Source organism: Podarcis melisellensis, assembly GCF_964234715.1.
Source record: "Podarcis melisellensis genome assembly, chromosome: 2".
NCBI classification, from domain to species: Eukaryota; Metazoa; Chordata; class Lepidosauria; order Squamata; family Lacertidae; genus Podarcis; species Podarcis melisellensis.
Genome location: NC_138529.1, coordinates 105,930,086 through 105,948,766, shown reverse-complemented (window position 1 = coordinate 105,948,766; position 18,681 = coordinate 105,930,086). Strand labels below are relative to the sequence as shown.

At 45.2% G+C, this 18,681-nt stretch overlaps 1 protein-coding gene across 1 annotated transcript; it reads left to right on the top strand.

The window, feature by feature from the left end:
• The first annotated feature begins 695 nt into the window (after positions 1-695).
• LOC309364682 (zinc finger protein RFP-like) lies at positions 696-18,274 on the top strand. The gene is made up of 7 exons (XM_081902441.1): positions 696-1,250; positions 4,429-4,524; positions 8,019-8,249; positions 10,873-10,895; positions 11,274-11,398; positions 13,117-13,173; positions 15,271-18,274. Exons 1-7 carry the CDS (start codon positions 723-725, stop codon positions 15,786-15,788), a joined length of 1,578 nt encoding a protein of 525 aa, XP_081758567.1. The 5' UTR covers positions 696-722; the 3' UTR covers positions 15,789-18,274.
• Positions 18,275-18,681: the final 407 nt, after the last annotated feature.

Below are 18,681 nucleotides of genomic sequence, written 5' to 3'. Positions count from 1 at the left end.
TCGGAAAATTAGAATATCGTGGAAAAGTTCATTTATTTCAGTAATTCAACTTAAAAGGTGAAACTGATATATGAGATAGACTCATGACATGCAAAGCGAGATATGTCAAGCTTTTATTTGTTATAATTGTGATGATCATGGCATACAGCTGATGAAAACCCCAAATTAACCTTTTAAGCTGAATTACTGAAATAAACGAACTTTTCCACGATATTCTAATTTTCTGAGTTTCACCTGTATATATGAATGAGCAAACCAGTGATATTTTAGGGAGCAGGCTAGCAGATGGGGCCCATCACTTACATCCTAGGAGCCTACACAATACAAAACACTGCTGCTGTATGCAGGTTTCATTTCATTTGTTTTTTATCTTATACTGTATTTAGGAAATGTACATCCAGGTTTTTTTTCTTTAAATTTTTTGGGGGCCCCCCAAAGGAGTGGGACCCTAGGCTATATTATTTAGCTGATACGTAAATCTGGCAGTGCAGAGGAGTAACCCGCGCGTTTGCGCATTTTTAGAAAATTGCGCATTTTTAAAGTGCAGTTGCTGAACTCCATCTCCCATCAGCCCCTGCTCAGCACGGCCGATGCTCAGGGATGCTGGGAGTTGTGGTCCAGCATCCGAGTGCGGCGGTGGGTGGGGGTGGAGGAGTCCTTTCCCCCTCCCCGCTCCCTCCTTGCGCAATGTTTTGCCCGGGTCTCCGGCCCCCGCGCAGCCAATGCGGCTCCCGCAGGAAGCCACGTGGAGCCTCCCCAGCCTTCCCCCCCACGGGCCGCCCCCTTTCTCCTCCTCCTCCTCCTGCTCCTCCTGCCATCGCCGGGCAGCCATGGCCACCGAGAGCCCCCTGGAAACTCTGCAGCGGGAGATCACCTGCTCCATCTGCCTGAGCTACTTCAAGGAGCCCGTGTCCATCGAGTGCGGCCACAACTTCTGCCAGGCGTGCATCGCGCAGTGCTGGGGCAAGGCGGACGCCGAGACCACCTCGTGCCCGCAGTGCCGCCGCTGGTCGCGCAAGAGGAGCTTCAGGCCCAACCGGGAGCTGGGCAACGTGGTGGAGGTGGCCAAGCGGCTGCGGCTGGACGCGGCCGCCACGCTGGCCGGCCAGCGGCTGTGCGAGAAGCACCAGGAGCCCCTCAAGCTCTTCTGCGAGGAGGACGAGACGCCCGTCTGCGTCATCTGCAGGGAGTCCCGGGCGCACAAAGCCCACCCCATGCTCCCCATCGAGGAGGCGGCGCAGGACTACAAGGTGACGGCCGGCTGGGTGGGTGGGGGGCGGCAGAAGCAGCCCACCGCCCTGGTCCCCATAATAATACAGCGGTACCTCGGGTTAAGAACTTAATTGGAGGCAAAAATGGGGAGGCAAAAGCAGCCCACCGCCCTGTTCCCCATAATAATAATAATAATAATAATAATAATAATAATAATAATAATACAGTGGTACCTCGGGTTAAGAATGGGCGGGTATAAGTAATAAATTATTATTATCCTTATTAAAGGATCTAAAATATATGCACACGGAATGGGCTTTTGGATTACTTTGCAATACTTTTCAAAAATACCTTCCAAATGAGAATGGATTTACAGTGGAACCTCTTAACCTGAAACTGTTCTTAACCTGAGGTCCCACTTTAGCTAATGGGGCCTCCCGCTGCCACCGCTACGCAATTTCTGTTCTCATCCTGAAGCAAAGTTCTTAACCCGAGGTACTATTTCTGGGTTAGCGGAGTCTGTAACCTGAAGCGTCTGTAACCCGAGGTACCAGTGTAATATAATAATAATAATATACCCTGCTCATCTGGCTGGGTTTCCCCATCCACTCTGGGCGGCTTCCAACAAAATATTAAAATTCAGTGATTATTCTGTTATGGCCAGGGGGGTGGGCTAGATCAGGCATGTCCAAAGTCCATTTCGGGGGCCTAATCTGGCCCGTTGGTTGGTTCAATCCGTCCCCCTCCCCGTGGCAGTTTATTTCCTGGGGTATAATCCTAAAAAACCCTCCACAACTTAAATCCTAAAAAAAGCAACTTCAACCCTAAAAATAAGGTCAACAACTTCAGTTGGCCCTCACACGGCCCTTCACTTCATCAAATCTGGCCCTCTTTGAAAAAAGTTTGGACTCCACTGGGCTAGATTGTCCTCAGGGTCCCTTCCAACTCATGCTTTCTATGGCGACCCTCTGCTTAGTCATGCACACCAGGCGCCGGCAGCCTTGAGGCTTCTGCTTAGCATGTTTTTTTGTTCTTACAGCTAGATGGGAAGGATATGCAGGTAGAAGTAAAGTTTCCGGGGTGGGGAGCATGCTTGGATGTGTTGCAGAAAAACCAGGAAGGGTCCTGGGCGCCTGAAAGATGACCAAATTAATAACATTCATGACTTCTTGAAAACTACGGTCTGGGCCTGCTTGGTCAGGTCCGACCTCACAATCCCTCACTCGTCCCCACACAGGACACGTGAGAATTTCTCTCTGGCCATCTGGTGACGTGGTCCACGAAAGCTTGTGAAATAATTAAGGCAGGTTGGGGGAACCTTTGACCCTCCAGATGTTGCAGAATGGCAATCTATGGCTAGGGGAGATGGGAGCTGTAGTTCCGCAACATCTGGAGGGCCAAAGTTTCCCCAAACCTCCTTTAAGCAGCTATTAGATTCTTTGTCGTTCTTCGTTTCTGGATTTGTTTTCCTGAGCACTGACTTCTATCTTCTGACTTCTGTCATGTGATTATATTATAAACTAGTTGTGCTCTGTGACACAAATCAAGCACTGCTAGGAGTTGTTTCTTTTTTGTTTCCCAGTATGTTTCTTACCAAATAGAAAATTAGGTGTGGTGTAAGGAAATTTTTATTCTGCAAGCGTGGCCCAGCGAAAAAGCTTTGAGAACCACGGCTGGGCTAGCTGTTTACTCTTGAGTCTCTGTGACTCAGATCTGTCTCAGGTCTCTCTCACAGCAAGCAATTTCCAGTCTCCTTTTTCCCCTGGTAACAGTCTTGCATTTGCGAAGGCAAATCATCACCTTTCTCCCAGTTCTGTGTTCAGAGGAATGAGAGTGGGAGACTCACTTATCCAAGGATGTGATGAATCACCCTGGTACAAGATAAGAGAGATCACCAGCTGCAGTTTCATACTCCCCGTAGCTTCACTTGGGGAGGGGGGGCGTGAGGGGAAGAGATAAATCATTTTATGTCCAGCTTACACATAACAAACCATTTCCTTAACATGGGTCCCTTCCAACTGAAAAACATGGAGGGGGTGCAAGATTCTCTAGACAGGAGGCACAGCTCCCTCTGTAACATTCAGTCTTCCCAGTCTTTGACAGATCCTCTGAAAGGGATCAAGGAACAGAACATTTCAGGCCAAAGACAACTTCACTTCCCAGTTTGTTTCTTGTTGTTTTGTCCTATTTCTTCTTCGTCTGGTATACATACGTCAGTTCTGAGACTTAAAGTGCACAGTTACTATGGGTTGTTTTGGTGTGTTAAACAGCTGATTACACTGTTTGATTTCTTACATCTCTCCCCCCCCCCTTTTATAAAATTTCTATACAGTGGTACCTCAGGTTAAGTACTTAATTTGTTCCGGAGGTCCATTCTTAACCTGAAACTGTTCTTAACCTGAAGCACCACTTTAGCTAATGGGGCCTCCTGCTGCCGCTGCGTGATTTCTGTTCTCATCCTGAAGCAAAGTTCTTAACCTGAAGCACTATTTCTGGGTTAGCGGAGTCTGTAACCTGAAGCGTATGTAACCTGAGGTACCACTGTACAGCCTTGTCTGGTGGAAAGCTGAGCTGGAATTCTTTTCAAAAATTAATCCATTTTGAAAATAATTGACTAGTGATAAGCCTGAAATTTGTGTGGAGTTTGGGGCAGATCAGTGACAGCTGGAGAATCAAACACAACAAGCAAATACAGTTGTACCTTGGAAGTCCAATGGAATCCATTCTGGAAGTCCTGTCGACTTCCAAAACGTTCGGAAACCAAAGCATGGGTTCTGATTGGCTGCAGGAAGCTCTTGCAGCTAATTAGAAACCCCATCGGACATTAGGCTTCCAAAAATAGTTCACGAACCGGAACAGTCACTTCCAGGTTTGCAATGTTCGGGAGCCAAAACGTTTGAGAACTAAACTGTTCGAAAAGCAAGGCACAACTGTACATGACATGCCTTATGGCTTATAGGCCATCATTTGAATAGCATTTAGAATGATCTTCCTAAAATGGAAATTGCAGAATGCCCCCCAAAAGTATACATTCCCTACAAGAGACACAAGACTTTTGATTCCCGAGTATACTGAAGCCATCCCATAATTTAAAAAATGGCTGGAGTACTCTGCGCTAGGGGGAAGTAAATTGGCTAAGCAGAAAGCTAAGTGACTTATCACAACATACATGAGAAAAAGGGTATGCACATTACTTTCAGATTTATCTTTTGTCAGAAACAAGTTGCTGCCCATGTGAAAGTTCTGACAGAACGGAGGGAGAAGCTGAAAGAATTAAAAGAAGACCTGGAGTGCAGAAGGCAGGCTGATCAGGTGAGAGCTTGTCTACTAGAAGGACCAGGAGGTGCGGGAAATTGTGATGAGGGTTTTCTAGAAAATTTTGAATTGCAAATTAGGGTAATTTGCATCAGAAGATTTTCAGTCCACTGTGGAAAACCCAAGACGGTGGTCTAACTTTGTTGTTGTTGTTTAGTCGTTTAGTCGTGTCCGACTCTTCGTGACCCCATGGACCAGAGAACGCCAGGCACCTCTGTCCTCTACTGCCTCCCGCAGTTTGGTCAAACTCATGCTGGTAGCCTCGAAAACACTATCCAACCATCTCGTCCTCTGTCGCCCCCTTCTCCTTGTGCCCTCCATCTTTCCCAACATCAGGGTCTTCTCCAGGGAGTCTTCTCTTCTCATGAGGTGGCCAAAGTACTGGAGCCTCAGCTTCACAATCTGTCCTTCCAGTGAGCACTCAGGTTTGATTTCCTTCAGTATGGAGAGGTTTGATCTTCTTGCAGTCCATGGGACTCTCAAGAGTCTCCTCCAGCACCATAATTCAAAAGCATCAATTCTTCGGCGATCAGCCTTCTTTATGGTCCAGCTCTCACTTCCATACATCACTACTGGGAAAACCATAGCTTTAACTATACGAACCTTTGTTGGCAAGGTGATGTCTCTACTTCTCAAGATGCTGTCTAGGCCTGTCATTGCCCTTCTCCCAAGAAGCAGGCGTCTTTTAATTTCGTGGCTGCTGTCACCATCTGCAGTGATCATTGAGCCCAAGAAAGTAAAATCTCTCACTACCTCCATTTCTTCCCCTTCTATTTGCCAGGAGGTGATGGGACCAGTGGCCATGATCTTCGTTTTTTTGATGTTGAGCTTCAGACCATATTTTGCACTCTCCTCTTTCACCCTCATTAAAAGGTTCTTTATTTCCTCCTCACTTTCTGCCATCAAGGTTGTGTCATCTGCATATCTGAGGTTGTTGATATTTCTTCCGGCAATCTTAATTCCGGCTAGGGATTCATCCAGCCCGGCCTTTCGCATGATGAATTCTGCATATAAGTTAAATAAGCAGGGAGACAAAATACAGCCTTGTCGTACTCCTTTCCCAATTTTGAACCAATCAGTTGTTCCATATCCAGTTCTAACTGTAGCTTCTTGTCCCACATAGAGATTTCTCAGGAGACAGATGAGGTGATCTGGCATTCCCATTTCTTTAAGAACTTGCCATAGTTTGCCGTGGTCGACACAGTCAAAGGCTTTTGCATAGTCAATGAAGCAGAAGTAGATGTCTTTCTGGAACTCTCTAGCTTTCTCCATAATCCAGCGCATGTTTGCAATTTGGTCTCTGGTTCCTCTGCCTCTTCTAAATCCAGCTTGCACTTCTGGGAGTTCTCGGTCCACATACTGCTTGAGCCTTCCTTGTAGAATTTTAAGCATAACCTTGCTAGCGTGTGAAATGAGTGCAATTGTGCGGTAGTTGGAGCATTCTTTGGCACTGCCCTTCTTTGGGATTGGGATGTAGACTGATCTTCTCCAATCTTCTGGCCACTGCTGAGTTTTCCAAACTTGCTGGCATATTGAGTGTAGCACCTTAACAGCATCATCTTTTAAAATTTTAAATAGTTCAGCTGGAATACCGTCACTTCCACTGGCCTTGTTATTTGCAGTGCTTTCTAAGGCCCATTTGACTTCACTCTCCAGGATGTCTGGCTCAAGGTCAGCAACCACACTACCTGGGGTATACGGGACATCCATTTCTTTCTGGTATAATTCCTCTGTGTATTCTTGCCACCTCTTCTTGATGTCTTCTGCTTCTGTTAGGTCCTTTCCACTTTTGTCCTTTATTATGGAAATCTTTGTACGAAATGTTCCTTTCATATCTCCAATTTTCTTGAACAGATCTCTGGTTCTTCCCATTCTATTGCTTTCCTCTATTTCTTTGCATTGCTCGTTTAAGAAGGTCTTCTTGTCTCTCCTTGCAATTCTTTGGAAATCTGCATTCAATTTCCTGTATCTTTCACCATCTCCCTCACATTTTGCTTGCCTTCTCTCCCCCGCTATTTGTAAGGCCTCATTGGACAGCCACTTTGCTTTCTTGCATTTCCTTTTCATTGGGATGGTTTTCGTTGCTGCCTCCTGTATAATGTTACGAGCCTCCATCCATAGTTCTTCAGGCCCTCTGTCCACCAAATCTAAATCCTTAAACCTGTTCCTCACTTCCACTGTGTATTCATAAGGGATTTGACTTAGATTGTATCTTACCGGCCCGGTGGTTTTTCCTACTTTCTTCAGTTTAAGCTTGAATTTTGCTATAAGAAGCTGATGATCTGAGCCACAGTCAGCTCCAGGTCTTGTTTTTGCTGACTGTATAGAGCTTCTCCATCTTTGGCTGCAGAGAATATAATCAATCTGATTTCGATGCTGCCCATCTGGTGATGTCCATGTGTAGAGTCGTCTCTTGTGTTGTTGGAAAAGCGTGTTTGTGATGACCAGCTTGTTCTCTTGACAGAACTCTATTAGCCTTTGCCCTGCTTCGTTTTGATCTCCAAGGCCAAACTTGCCAGTTGTTCCTTTTATCTCTTGACTCCCTACTTTAGCATTCCAATCCCCTATGATGAGAAGAACATCCTTCTTTGGTGTCACTTCTATAAGGTGTTGTAAGTCTTCATAGAATTGGTCAATTTCAGTTTCTTCAGCACCAGTAGTTGGTGCATAAACTTGGATTACTGTGATGTTAAAAGGTCTGCCTTGGATTCGTATCGAGATCATTCTATCATTTTTGAGATTGCATCCCAGTACAGCCTTCGCCACTCTTTTGTTGACTATGAGGGCCACTCCATTTCTTTTACGGGTTTCTTGCCCACAGTAGTAGATATGATGGTCATCCGAACTGAATTCTAACTTAGCAAGTCTGTTTTAGCTGTGTTTAGTAAACAAAGCTGAAAACTTTGAAACTTCCCAAGTTGCCTAATGTTTGTCTTTGCAAATGGCACCAGTTCATTGTTACGAATGAACTTATGAAACAGATTCCTGCCCCCCCCCCACCCGTGGTGAAAAAAGCAACGGGGGGGGGGGAACTGTTTTGGAGAAATTTCAAGGGAAATTTCTCTGCACCACATCAATGGAGAAATAGAAGACTGTTTCTTCTGGTGTTGAAGGAGGCAGGTGCCTTAATAAACTGGATCAAATTTCTCTTACATGTCGTGAACCATTATCTGTTCAGTCTGTTTGTACCTATGATTCAGTTAGACTGAACCTGTCATCTCCAGCGACTTGGTACAGAAGGTCTTTCATCTCCAGTATGTCCCCTGGCTGAAATGCCAGAGACCCAACTACTGGTCATTGTGGACAATGTTGAGCTAGTCTAACCAATAGTCTGACCCTCTGAAACAATGGAAACTGCCTTACGTGATATTCCTTTGAGCAGGTACCCAAGCCTGGTTAGGGTACCAATGTGAGAGCATCATTGATATTTGTACGTCCGCTTCCTTGTGCTGTTTCACCATCCCGGCTGGCCCTTCTCCTGCTCGTTACAGGATGATGTACAAAGTGAGAAGCAGAAGGTGGAGTCTGAATTTAATCAGATCCACGAGTTCATGGAAAAAATTGAGCGCTTCCTGGTTATCATGCTGAAGAAGTTTGACAAGGAGATCGTGCACAGGAGAGACGTGGAATCCGGCAGGTTCTCAGGGGAGATTGATCGCCTCGATGCCTTGATCAGCGAAGTTGAGAACAAGTGCCAGCAGCCTGCCAGTGAATTTCTGCAGGTGAGATTCTCTGGAGGGCTTCTTGCCTCTCCTGGGTTTCAGCGCTAAAGCCAAAAGTGCAGAAACAGCCACCTGAAAAGAAAAGAGGTGCCATACCTTGTTTTATTTGTGTTGCATGCACTGAAACGTCCTTGGTTTGTGACATTTGCTAGGAGAGGGATTTGACGAGTGCAACCCTGCTCGTTCTCCCTTTTTTATATATTTCTTTTTTAAAAAATTTATTGATACAGCAGGAAAAAGGAAAAAAAACCACAAATACCAAATTACACAGAAGAATAACCATAGACACATAATTTTCTTAACGAACAATAAAGCATATATTGGTCTTAACACTAAAGACCCAACCTCCCGTCTATTCCATATTTCGATTTCATATTACTTATTGCCAATACACACTTTTATCATAATTAAACTTTTTCTTAATATATCTAATTTCTTATATCTACCTTGCAACTATTACTGAAGTTCCTCGAATGCTGCAACAGAATTTAACTACTATATTTATTTTTCAAATATTCTTTGAAAACCTCCCATTTTGAAACAAATTCCTGCTCATTCTCCTTGATCGCTCAATGGTTTTTGGATATTGCTGACCATGGTATCCTTCTAGAGCCGTGGTTCCCAACGTGAGGCACACACCCCACATGGGGGCAATTTGATTTTGATTTTTTAATAATATTTTATTAAGTTTCCATTTCATAATATATAAACACATCCATATTGCTCACCATAAATTTTTGCCCGTTTGAGCTGGTCGACTCCCGCCCCCCCCAGCCTTGTGGCTAATAAATAATAATAATAAATTCCTATCTATTTCCTATCTATTTCGTTGCATTTGTACCTCTTCCTCCTTACATTTCATCCATTTCATTTTTTTACATTTTAAATAAACATAAAAAGGTATAAATCATAAACATTCCAAGTCTTCTTAAGTCAATCCTGCTAGTGTTGTTAATTGTTCGCGATTTTCTTTCAAATATTGTATAAATTTACTCCCTTCTTTTTGGAAAGCTTGATCACGCTGGTTTCAGGTTTCCCCGGTCAGCTTCGCTATTTGTGCATATTCCATTTTTAAGGGGGAGAATTTGATTTTTAAGGGGGGCAATTTGAGCTTGTTTAGACCAAGTTAATGGCCTGTTAGGCTTCCTCCACGTGAATAGGAGTTCACTTTTTGAATAATAAGAATTATATGTCACCGGGGGGCGAGGGTGGGCAATCAGGATTTTAGAGATGCCTAGGTGGGGCATGGCCAAAAAAAGGTTGGGAGCCACTGACTCTCGGGGAGGTCAGCATTTTGGGCAATGTGCTTAAGTGTTTCCACTCCTACCTCCAGAAAGTAGCCATGGGAGGCTGTTGTTCAGTGCCAGACATCAGCGCAACTCTGCGCACCTGCAACTCCCAGCAATTGGCACCCAGGGGCATGATGCCTCTGGCAGTAGGCTGGTAGGCATTGGTAGCCTTGTTCTCCGTAAATTTGTCTAATCTTCTTTTAACTCCATCACTGTGCCCTGTGGGAGGGAGTATATGGTTACTGGATGTCCCTGTTTCCCGGGGACAGTCCCTAGATTTATAAATCTGTCCCTGGACAAAATCCGTCCCCGGAATGTCCCGGATTCAATTTAATGTCCCCGGGTTTATATTTTAAGTGTTGTAGATTTATTAGTAGGGAATGAATGTTGCGTGATTGGTTCAATGGCACAAGACACATCATATGGGGACTTCCGGTGAGGCAAAATGGCGGACGCTACGGCAGCAGGCAGCTCCTGAAGCTAGCCAGAGCCAACTGCGCTACCAGGCTGGCTCCAGGGTGCTGAGACTGCCGCTGCCGAGGGGGGACTGGGGATGTCCGGTGCATCAACTGGGGGAACTGCTGACATACACCCCCGCAACCCAAATCGAGCCGGGAGCGAGAGCGCCTTGCCACCGGGCTGACTGTCCAATGGTGCTCTGGGGCCAGGAAAACCCCGGAGCCGACGCAGGGAGAAGGAAGAGAGAGAAAGAGGAAGGAGAAAAAAGAGGGGAGCCCTGACCTTGCTGCCACCACCACCGCTGAGGAGAGGTAGGAGAGCATCAGGAGGGCAAGGGCACTTGACCAAGCCCCAGTCTGACCTGAGCCTACTCCATGGCAGCTAGCGCTTCAAGAGAGCAGGCCGGGGCCTAGAGGAAGGCCATGTGACAGAGGAGAATATAGAAGAAAAGATATTACTTCTTTTTTAAAAAAAAATTTTCTAAAGAACTCCCCCCCTCTTTTTCTCTCTCTTCTTTCTTTGAAAAAAATCTGGTAACCTTAAGGGAGTACCATTGTTTTCTGTGAGCTGTGTGAAGAAGCACCTCCTTTCCCCTGCCCTGCATTTTCATTTAATACCCACAAGTTCCTCATTCAGCTTTACAACCTTGCAAGTTAAGTCCCTTTTTATTTGGCCAGGAGACTGAAACTCCGAGGTCTTAACAAGAATACCCAGTGACTCTTGTGGCAGAAGTGGATTTTAAATACTTATTCTATAACAAATATTTTCGGAGTCGTGCTCTTTCCATTTGCTCCCTAATTTCTAAGCCTTTCAGCCAATATTTATGGCATAATAAATGTAAGAATGATCTTTTTCTTTTCTTCCCTTGCCTCCAGGACATCAGGAACATTTTGAGCAGGTAGGTAACGCTTTTGCAAATCTCACTTTTTATCGGCGTGGGGAAAACTGAGAAAGCTTTCCTCAAATCCATTCTAATCAAAACCTAGCTTATCCCTGCCTCTTTGGCCCTCACAGTAATTCCACATTTTCTCCCCTTCCTGTCCCAGGGCCGTATGTGCAAAGCTTACCCTTTTGTGGCATAGGGGTCCTACATCGAAACAAGCTTTCCACATTCCCTAAGCGGTGGAACTTTCCCAGCAGAAGTTAGAATGTTTACGAACATTCTGTAACATCACAACATTGCAGTTTGGGAAAGGGGGCTTGCAGCTCTGAAATGCTCTGATAGTATGGAAAATGCTGGGACCACAATGTAACGCTTTCGTGTTTCCCATTCTAGATGTAAAGAAGGACAGATTTCACAGATGGCGGAAATTGCTTCCTCTCCGACTGAGCTGGAAAAGAAGCTTGGGCATTTCAGTCTGAAAAATATTGTTATCAAGGAGGCACTGGAGAAATGTCGAGGTACAGAGAAGGACAAATGATAGCTTAGGACCGTGTAAAATACACAAGAATCTCCAAACTTTGGGCTGAATTTCCGTACTGTGGGCCGCATCTAAGGTTCTCTGTCCACTAGTGCAAATTGCATGATCTGTTCTGCAACACAGTTAACAGCAACCTGCTTGTGCATTCTGCTGGTGCGAAAGATTTCACCAGTGGAGCAAGTATACTTCTAAGTGACTTTAACTTAGTGCTATGTGGGATACAACTTCCTTTTGTCTTCAGATCCAACAGTGCAGTGCACAGACATGTGGGCATGAGCAATGTGGGTTCTGCTTGGGGGGAAAAGTACCCATTTTATGTCCAGTAAATATATGATTAGGGACGCGGGTGGCACTGTGGGTTAAACCACAGAGCCTAGGACTTGCCGATCAGAAGGTTGGCGGTTCAGATCCCCGGGACGGGGTGAGCTCCCGTTGCTCGGTCCCAGCTCCTGCCAACCTAGCAGTTTGAAAGCACGTCAAAGTGCAATAGATAAATAGGTACCGCTCCAGCGGGAAGGTAAATGGCGTTTCCGTGGGCTGCTCTGGTTCTCCAGAAACGGCTTAGTCATGCTGGCCACATGACCCGGAAGCTGTACGCCGGCTCCCTCGGCCAATAAAGTGAGATGAGCACCGCAACCCCAGAGTCGGCCACGACTGGATGTAATGGTCAGGGGTCCCTTTACCTTTAAATATATGATTGGTTGAAAGCAAGTAATGTGGTAGGAGTAAGAGCAGTGGAGAGGTGGGTGGAGAAGAAGAACAGAAATGGAGCTTTTAGGCAAGAGCCATGAAAGGGCTGTGCAGAGCACTTCAGCACTGTGTTTCCTAAGTACCATGCTTATTACTCGCACCTTTTCCCCCTTTCACAGCTCATATAACACAGGAGACCTCTTGTTTTGGGGCATACACAAGCTTTCCCTCTTGGCCAGATCACCTATCACTCCGCTTATAGCAGCTACACTGATGCACATTATTTAACGGATGCGGGTGGCACTGTGGGTTAAACCACAGAGCCTAGGACTTGCTGATCAGATGGTCGGCGGTTCGAATCCCCACGATGGGGTGAGCTCCCGTTGCTTGGTCCCTGCTCCTGCCAACCTAGCAGTTTGAAAGCATGCCAGTGCAAGTAGATAAATAGGTACCGCTCCGGTGGGAAGGACAACGGCGTTTCCGTGCACTGCTCTGGTTCACCAGAAGCAGCTTATTCATGCTGGCCACATCACCTGGAAGCTGTACGCCGGCTCCCTCGGCCAATAAAGCGAGATGAGCACCGCAACCCCAGAGTCGGTCACGACTGGACCTAATGGTCAGGGGTCCCTTTACTTTTATAGAATACGTTCTGTGATACACCTTTTTCCTCTCAGTAGCTAGAGCATGTCCATCAGCATTCTGTGGCAGGTCACCTTCTGCTGATTCACCTGCTTCGTGCTTTCTGACTTTTCACCAGAGCGCTACTGCATATTTCCCCTGAAGCAGTTGTCTTGCATCCATGAGGGCTAGAAACTTGAAAAAGAACTATGGCAATAGGCATGCTTAAGCACCACTCTTGAGTACCAGATTTTGTAGCTCTCACAGCCTACCCAGTTTCCCCACTGAAGTGACATTACATAAAATAATTCGATCTCTTGCGCCACCAGCCTTTTCCTCGCCTTCTTACTGGGATCATATCCTGATTCTTGAACCCTTCTCTCTTTCTAGAGACAATGATATCTGAATTGGCAAAAGCAAGGACAATGGAAGCATCAGCTAAAAGGAGTAAGTTGTGGTTTTTTTGGGGGGAAAACTGGGATAGTCACTTTCTAAGAGGCTGAGAGCAATGTTGATTTGGGTCCTCTTGTCCAACTCTGAGAAATGGCTTCGCATGGTGAGGGATGGTGGTATTTATGGCTTCATCCTGTACAGCAATAATTTCACAGGAAAAGGGGAGGGCCTTGAACAGCTTCAGTCACCTAACCCTCTCTCTTTGCTCCCCCCCTTCTTTCCTTGCCTTCAGAGGGTGGAAGGAATCTGTCGCCATGACAACACACAGCCCAAGTCCTTATTGTGAGGGAAAGTAAACATAAGAAATTGTTGCTCTTGTCCATGACTTAGGACCTGGAGTTTGGGGATGTAGTATGTATCTGGGGATCCCTGAGATTTTTCCTAACCCACCCCTCAAATAAGTGGTCTTTCCACTTTAGAGTAGGAGAAAGTGAGGCTTTTTATTCTTGGGCTTCCCCATTGCTATTGCTGCTGCCACAATCCCATTAAAGGAGACTGCAGTTGGGCAGAAGATCATTTTCCAGACAAATGCTTCACTTATGGGATGCTGTACATGTCAAATTCAGCCCTAGACACCTCCAGTTATTAATATTGCTAATTATTATCCGTTGGTCGCATTTTTGCACTAGAGTGTCTCAGGGCGACTTGCCCAGTAAAAATAGAAATAACAAACCAGGCATTAAAAACATCAATAAACAAAAGCTGAAATACATTTCAAGGGACAAATCGTACCCACCCTACTTAAAGGATGAGTACAGGAAATGCCAACCATCTTCCCAGTTAAAAATCAAAAGGCAATCAGACATTGATGGTGCCAAGAGTGCTTCTCCAGGAAGAACATTTTAACTGGAAGGCCACCACAGAAAAGGCCCCGTTAAAATACCAGGTAGCAAATGTTGCAAAAGCTCTTGGCCTGATTGCTGGTACTAGTCAGAGTAGACACTATTGGTCTAGATATGCTGGCCCAAACTCTTCTCAGCTTCATAGCTGAGCAAGGATTTGAACCAAAGCCTTCTCAGTCCTAATCTAACACTGGTTAATACAAGACAGGGGAATGTGTTGCCCTCAAGATGTTCCTGGACTCCAGCTCCCATCAGTCTCAGCCAGCGTGGCCAACCGCCAGGGATGCTGGGAGTTGTAGTCCAACAATATTTGAAGGGCAACACCCACCCACGCCATTCTCTACCAGTGTTTCTCAAACTTGGGTCTCCAGCTGTTTTTGGACTACAACTTCCATCATCCCTAGCTAACAGGGTCAGTGGGCTGATGGGAATTGTAGTCCAAAAATAGCTGGAGACCCAAGTTTCGGAAACCCTTCTCTAACCATTACAACAGTCTGGCACTCTTTAATGGCCTGGAAATAGCCAGTTCCCCGCTGCATCAAACTGACACAGGGCTTTTACCAGCTTCTTATTGTATGGAACTGGTAGCCATTCAGGTCTGGGGCCCAGACTGTAGCACTCTTGACAAAGTAACAACTTTGTTCTTTCCATCTTGATTGATTGATTGATTGATTGATAATACCTCTAACAAGCCAGACTGGCTTAAACAGTTTACAAGTATGAAATCAAACTCAAAATATCCACAGGTACAGTGGTACCTCGGGTTAAGTACTTAATTTGTTCCGGAGGTCCATTCTTAACCTGAAACTTCTTAACCTGAAGCACCACTTTAGCTAATGGGGCCTCCCGTTGCCGCCACGCCGCCGGAGCACGATTTGTGTTCTCATCCTGAAGCAAAGTTCTTAACCCAAGGTACTATTTCTGGGTTAGCGGAGTCTGTAACCTGAAGCGTATGTAACCCGAGGTACCACTGTAATTAAAATGCACATTTAAAACAATTCCCTCAAAATTTATTAAAAACACCCATAATCAAACAAGCTCATTAAAAAGTGTAACCATTAAAACAGTTAAATGAGCAGCCAAAACAATTAGATCAAGTGGTCTAAATTTTAATTCTTCTGTTTCCTTTTATTTCTTTTGAGACCCTGCTCTAGCTTGCATCGGGCTTTCCGGGATCTGATTGTAAAAACCTGTCTTTCCTTTTTGTCAAGCTCTTCTGATTGTTTTCCGTTTGTCTGTTTCTCCTCAGTAAGCGTTACTCTCGACCCCGACACAGCTCATCCTCTCCTTGTGGTGAGCGAAGACAGGAAAAGCGTGAGACGTGGAGACATGGTTCAGCCACTGCCCAACAACCCTGAGAGATTTGACTCCACTCTGATTCTCCTGGGCAGTGAAAGATTCTCCTCAGGGGTACATTACTGGGAGGTGGAGGTGGGTAATGGGCAAAACTGGGCCCTTGGCGTGGTCAAAGAGTCTGTGATAAGGAAGGGACCTGTTGTCACTTGCCCCAATGAAGGCGTCTGGGCTTTGGGACTCTGCGGGAATGAGTACAGGGCTTTCACTTTAGCTGAGACTCGTCTGACCCTAGATGAAGCCCCGGAGAAAATCCAGGTATTTGTGCATTATGAAAGGGGTTGGGTGGCATTTTTTGACGCTGGTTATATGTCCCTCCTTTTTATTTTCCAGTCAGCTAATTTCTGTGGGGAGAGAATTTGTCCTTTCTTTAAATTGTGGGGCCTAACTACAGAGCTTAGAATGTGCCCCTGAAAACAGCCTCTGCGATATGTTGGTCCAGCTTCTTTCTGCAATTCCATTCCATTCATAATTTTGTACAGAAACACAGAAATTGGCAAAGAATTTTCATTTAATTCCATGAAGAGAAGGAGCCTTCATTTGTGGAAGAAGAGTTGCACCTTCCATGAGCGCAAGCTCCTTCTATTCACAGTTTAAAAGTTAGGTTCAAAATCCGGTTTTTTAAATAAGTAAAGGAGCAAGTTCCTTCCTGTCCCAAACCATTTTAATTTAAAAGAAAACAACTTATAAGTTCACGTAATTCTAGAGAGGGAGAAAGAGCATTTTGCATCATAAGAAACATCTAAGTGCAGGCTGAATATTATAAATACATTTCTATACACTTTTATATTGTATTATCTCAGCTAGCCTTCATATTTCTACTTAACTTGCATTCTCACCATCCTCCTCACTGATCTTGTTGGCTGGGGCTGATAGGAGTCAAAGTCCGACATCTCGAGGGCCACTGGTTCCCACTCTGGATTTAAGCTATGGTTTGCTTAACAAGCCATGAGTTAATTGCAAGTTGCCTCATGGACAGACAAACCCTGGCTTGTTTCTCCAGAGTTTGGTTTGTTTGCTAGTTGCTCTTGCCTCATTCCTTTGAAGCTTGGTGAGTGTCTAGGGTGGAATGGCCAAACAGTTCACAGTTAAGGAAGAGTGTGCTGGGTTCACATTCAATAGGAAGCCATAGTCAAAACAAACTGAGTTTCGTAAGCCAGCAGCAAGCTCTGCTTTTAGATTGTGGTTTGTTGACAGTAAACACACTATTAAGGCTTTCTGTAAGGTTCACACATAACGCTCAGCCACGGTTTAATAAACGATAGTTTAGTCCGGTCATAAACCAGACCTTGCGTATGTATAGGAGTTTATGAAATACACACTTGTTTGTTCCCTGCAATCCAGACATCTTCCCTCAGGGCAGTGTCTGTGCTGCAGGAATGCTTTCCCGCCCAACTCTCAGGCAGCAGTACTTCTGTCACTTGGAAAAGAAGATGCTTTGCTTAGCAAGCTTATGGCTAACAGAAGTGTGCTTTGTGGCGCTGGTCTTCAGCTGGTGGGTTGCCGCCCTATCTAAGGTGGGTCGCAAAAGGAGCACTACCTCCATGCCAATATACGGTTAACGATTAAGAAGTGGGTCCCCAAATGTACGTTGCACTGAAAATTGGGTCCTGGGACTGAAAAGGTTGAAGATACCTGCTCTAAGGAAAGTGGCTGTGTTTGACTTACTTGCACTGCATCCAATGGGTGGCCACTCGCATCAGCAGTGGTGACCAATGCAACACCTGCTTCTCCCATGTCAACACCATCGGACGACCTTTCACATGCTTCTTATTACCAGTTTATGCAATAGATGCTGCTGTACCACTTCAGCATATGAGCACTTATCCTACCCCATTTATTTTATTGTTATTTGTTTCTTTAAAAGGAAGGCTTTCCCTTTTTCCATGTCACTGGCACTCTGGGGATCATAGAATTGTAGGGTTGCAATCCAGTCCAAGCCCCTGCAATGCAGGAATGTCAACTCAATCATTCAAGACACAATGACCATCCAAACTCTGCTTAATAGCCTCCAGGGGAGGAGAGTTCACCATCTCTTCTGGGAGTCTGTCCCACTGTCAAACAACTCTTCCTGCCAGAAAGTTATTCCCAATGTTTAGTCGGAATCTCCTTTCTTGGCAGCAAGTTAGCGGAAAGTGGTATGTATAACGCTTGCACCTTAGGAGCTTATGTAAATGAGTGCTTTGCTAATTACTGAAATCCCAGTCGCTTGTCCCCCTTGGTCTGGATGTGTGCGGGACATCCTGGCATCTTGGTTATGTTCGAAGTAGATAACATACTGCATTGAAATAGAATGAAGACTTGAAAGATGCAAAGATTAAAATGCAGTAGGAGTTCCCTACCTTGATGGATGAACCCAGAAAAGTAAGGAGGGATGTACGGAGTAGTCCTTGGCTATATTTTCACTGCATAGTTAAATGGTTATGGCTTTCCAGAATCCCGGGAATTTGTAGATTTTCCACAACAGAATTTGGAAATCCATTCCCACCATCGGGATTCCTTGTGAGAACAGCACAGTGGCTAATCTGGCCTAGTTCAGGTTTACCAAAGCAGCCACAGCTTCAATCCGTAAACCAGATGAACCGGAGTCTTTGCTTTTAGGTTGTTTTTAGGTCCTTTGTTTTCACTGCGACAAAACAGGATTAAGGGGGGTTTGCTGGATTATGGCTCCACTTCTTACGCACTTACCTGGGAGTAACTCCTCTCGAGCATAAGACTTGCTTCTTAGTAATCATGTATAGGATTGCACTGTTAAGTGATTTATAAATGGCTCCCACGCTGACACATCTGCACTTTTGGAAGATGTGTTTCTTTTTTGTTAAGGTTCAACAGATTTGCATATATTTTGATCCAGAAAACTGTCGTGTCATTGCATTAAAATTCCTTTTGTGAACAGAGAAGATTCTTGTGTTTTTTGTTTGTTTGTTGTGTAATACATGTATTCCAGCTGAAAAAAGCCCTGTGTAACAGCTTTTAAATAACCACACCACCCCTTTCCTCAATCTACTCATCAACTAGACCAGACCGGGGGCGGTGGGGACCTGTGTGTCCCTCCAAATGTTGCTGGACAACAACTCTCCTCATCCCTGATCATTGGCCATGGTGGCTGAGGCTGTGGGAGTTGTAGTTCAGCAACATCTCGAGGGCCACAGGTTTACTACAGTGATCTCTGCTGTGAAATTGTTCTGATGTATGGGTCATAATGTGTGATTATTATATGTGGGCCACTACCCTATGAAAAAAAAGGTTCTGCATTTGGGGCTTTTCAATTCAGAGAAAAGGAGAGTAAGAGGAGACATGATAGAGG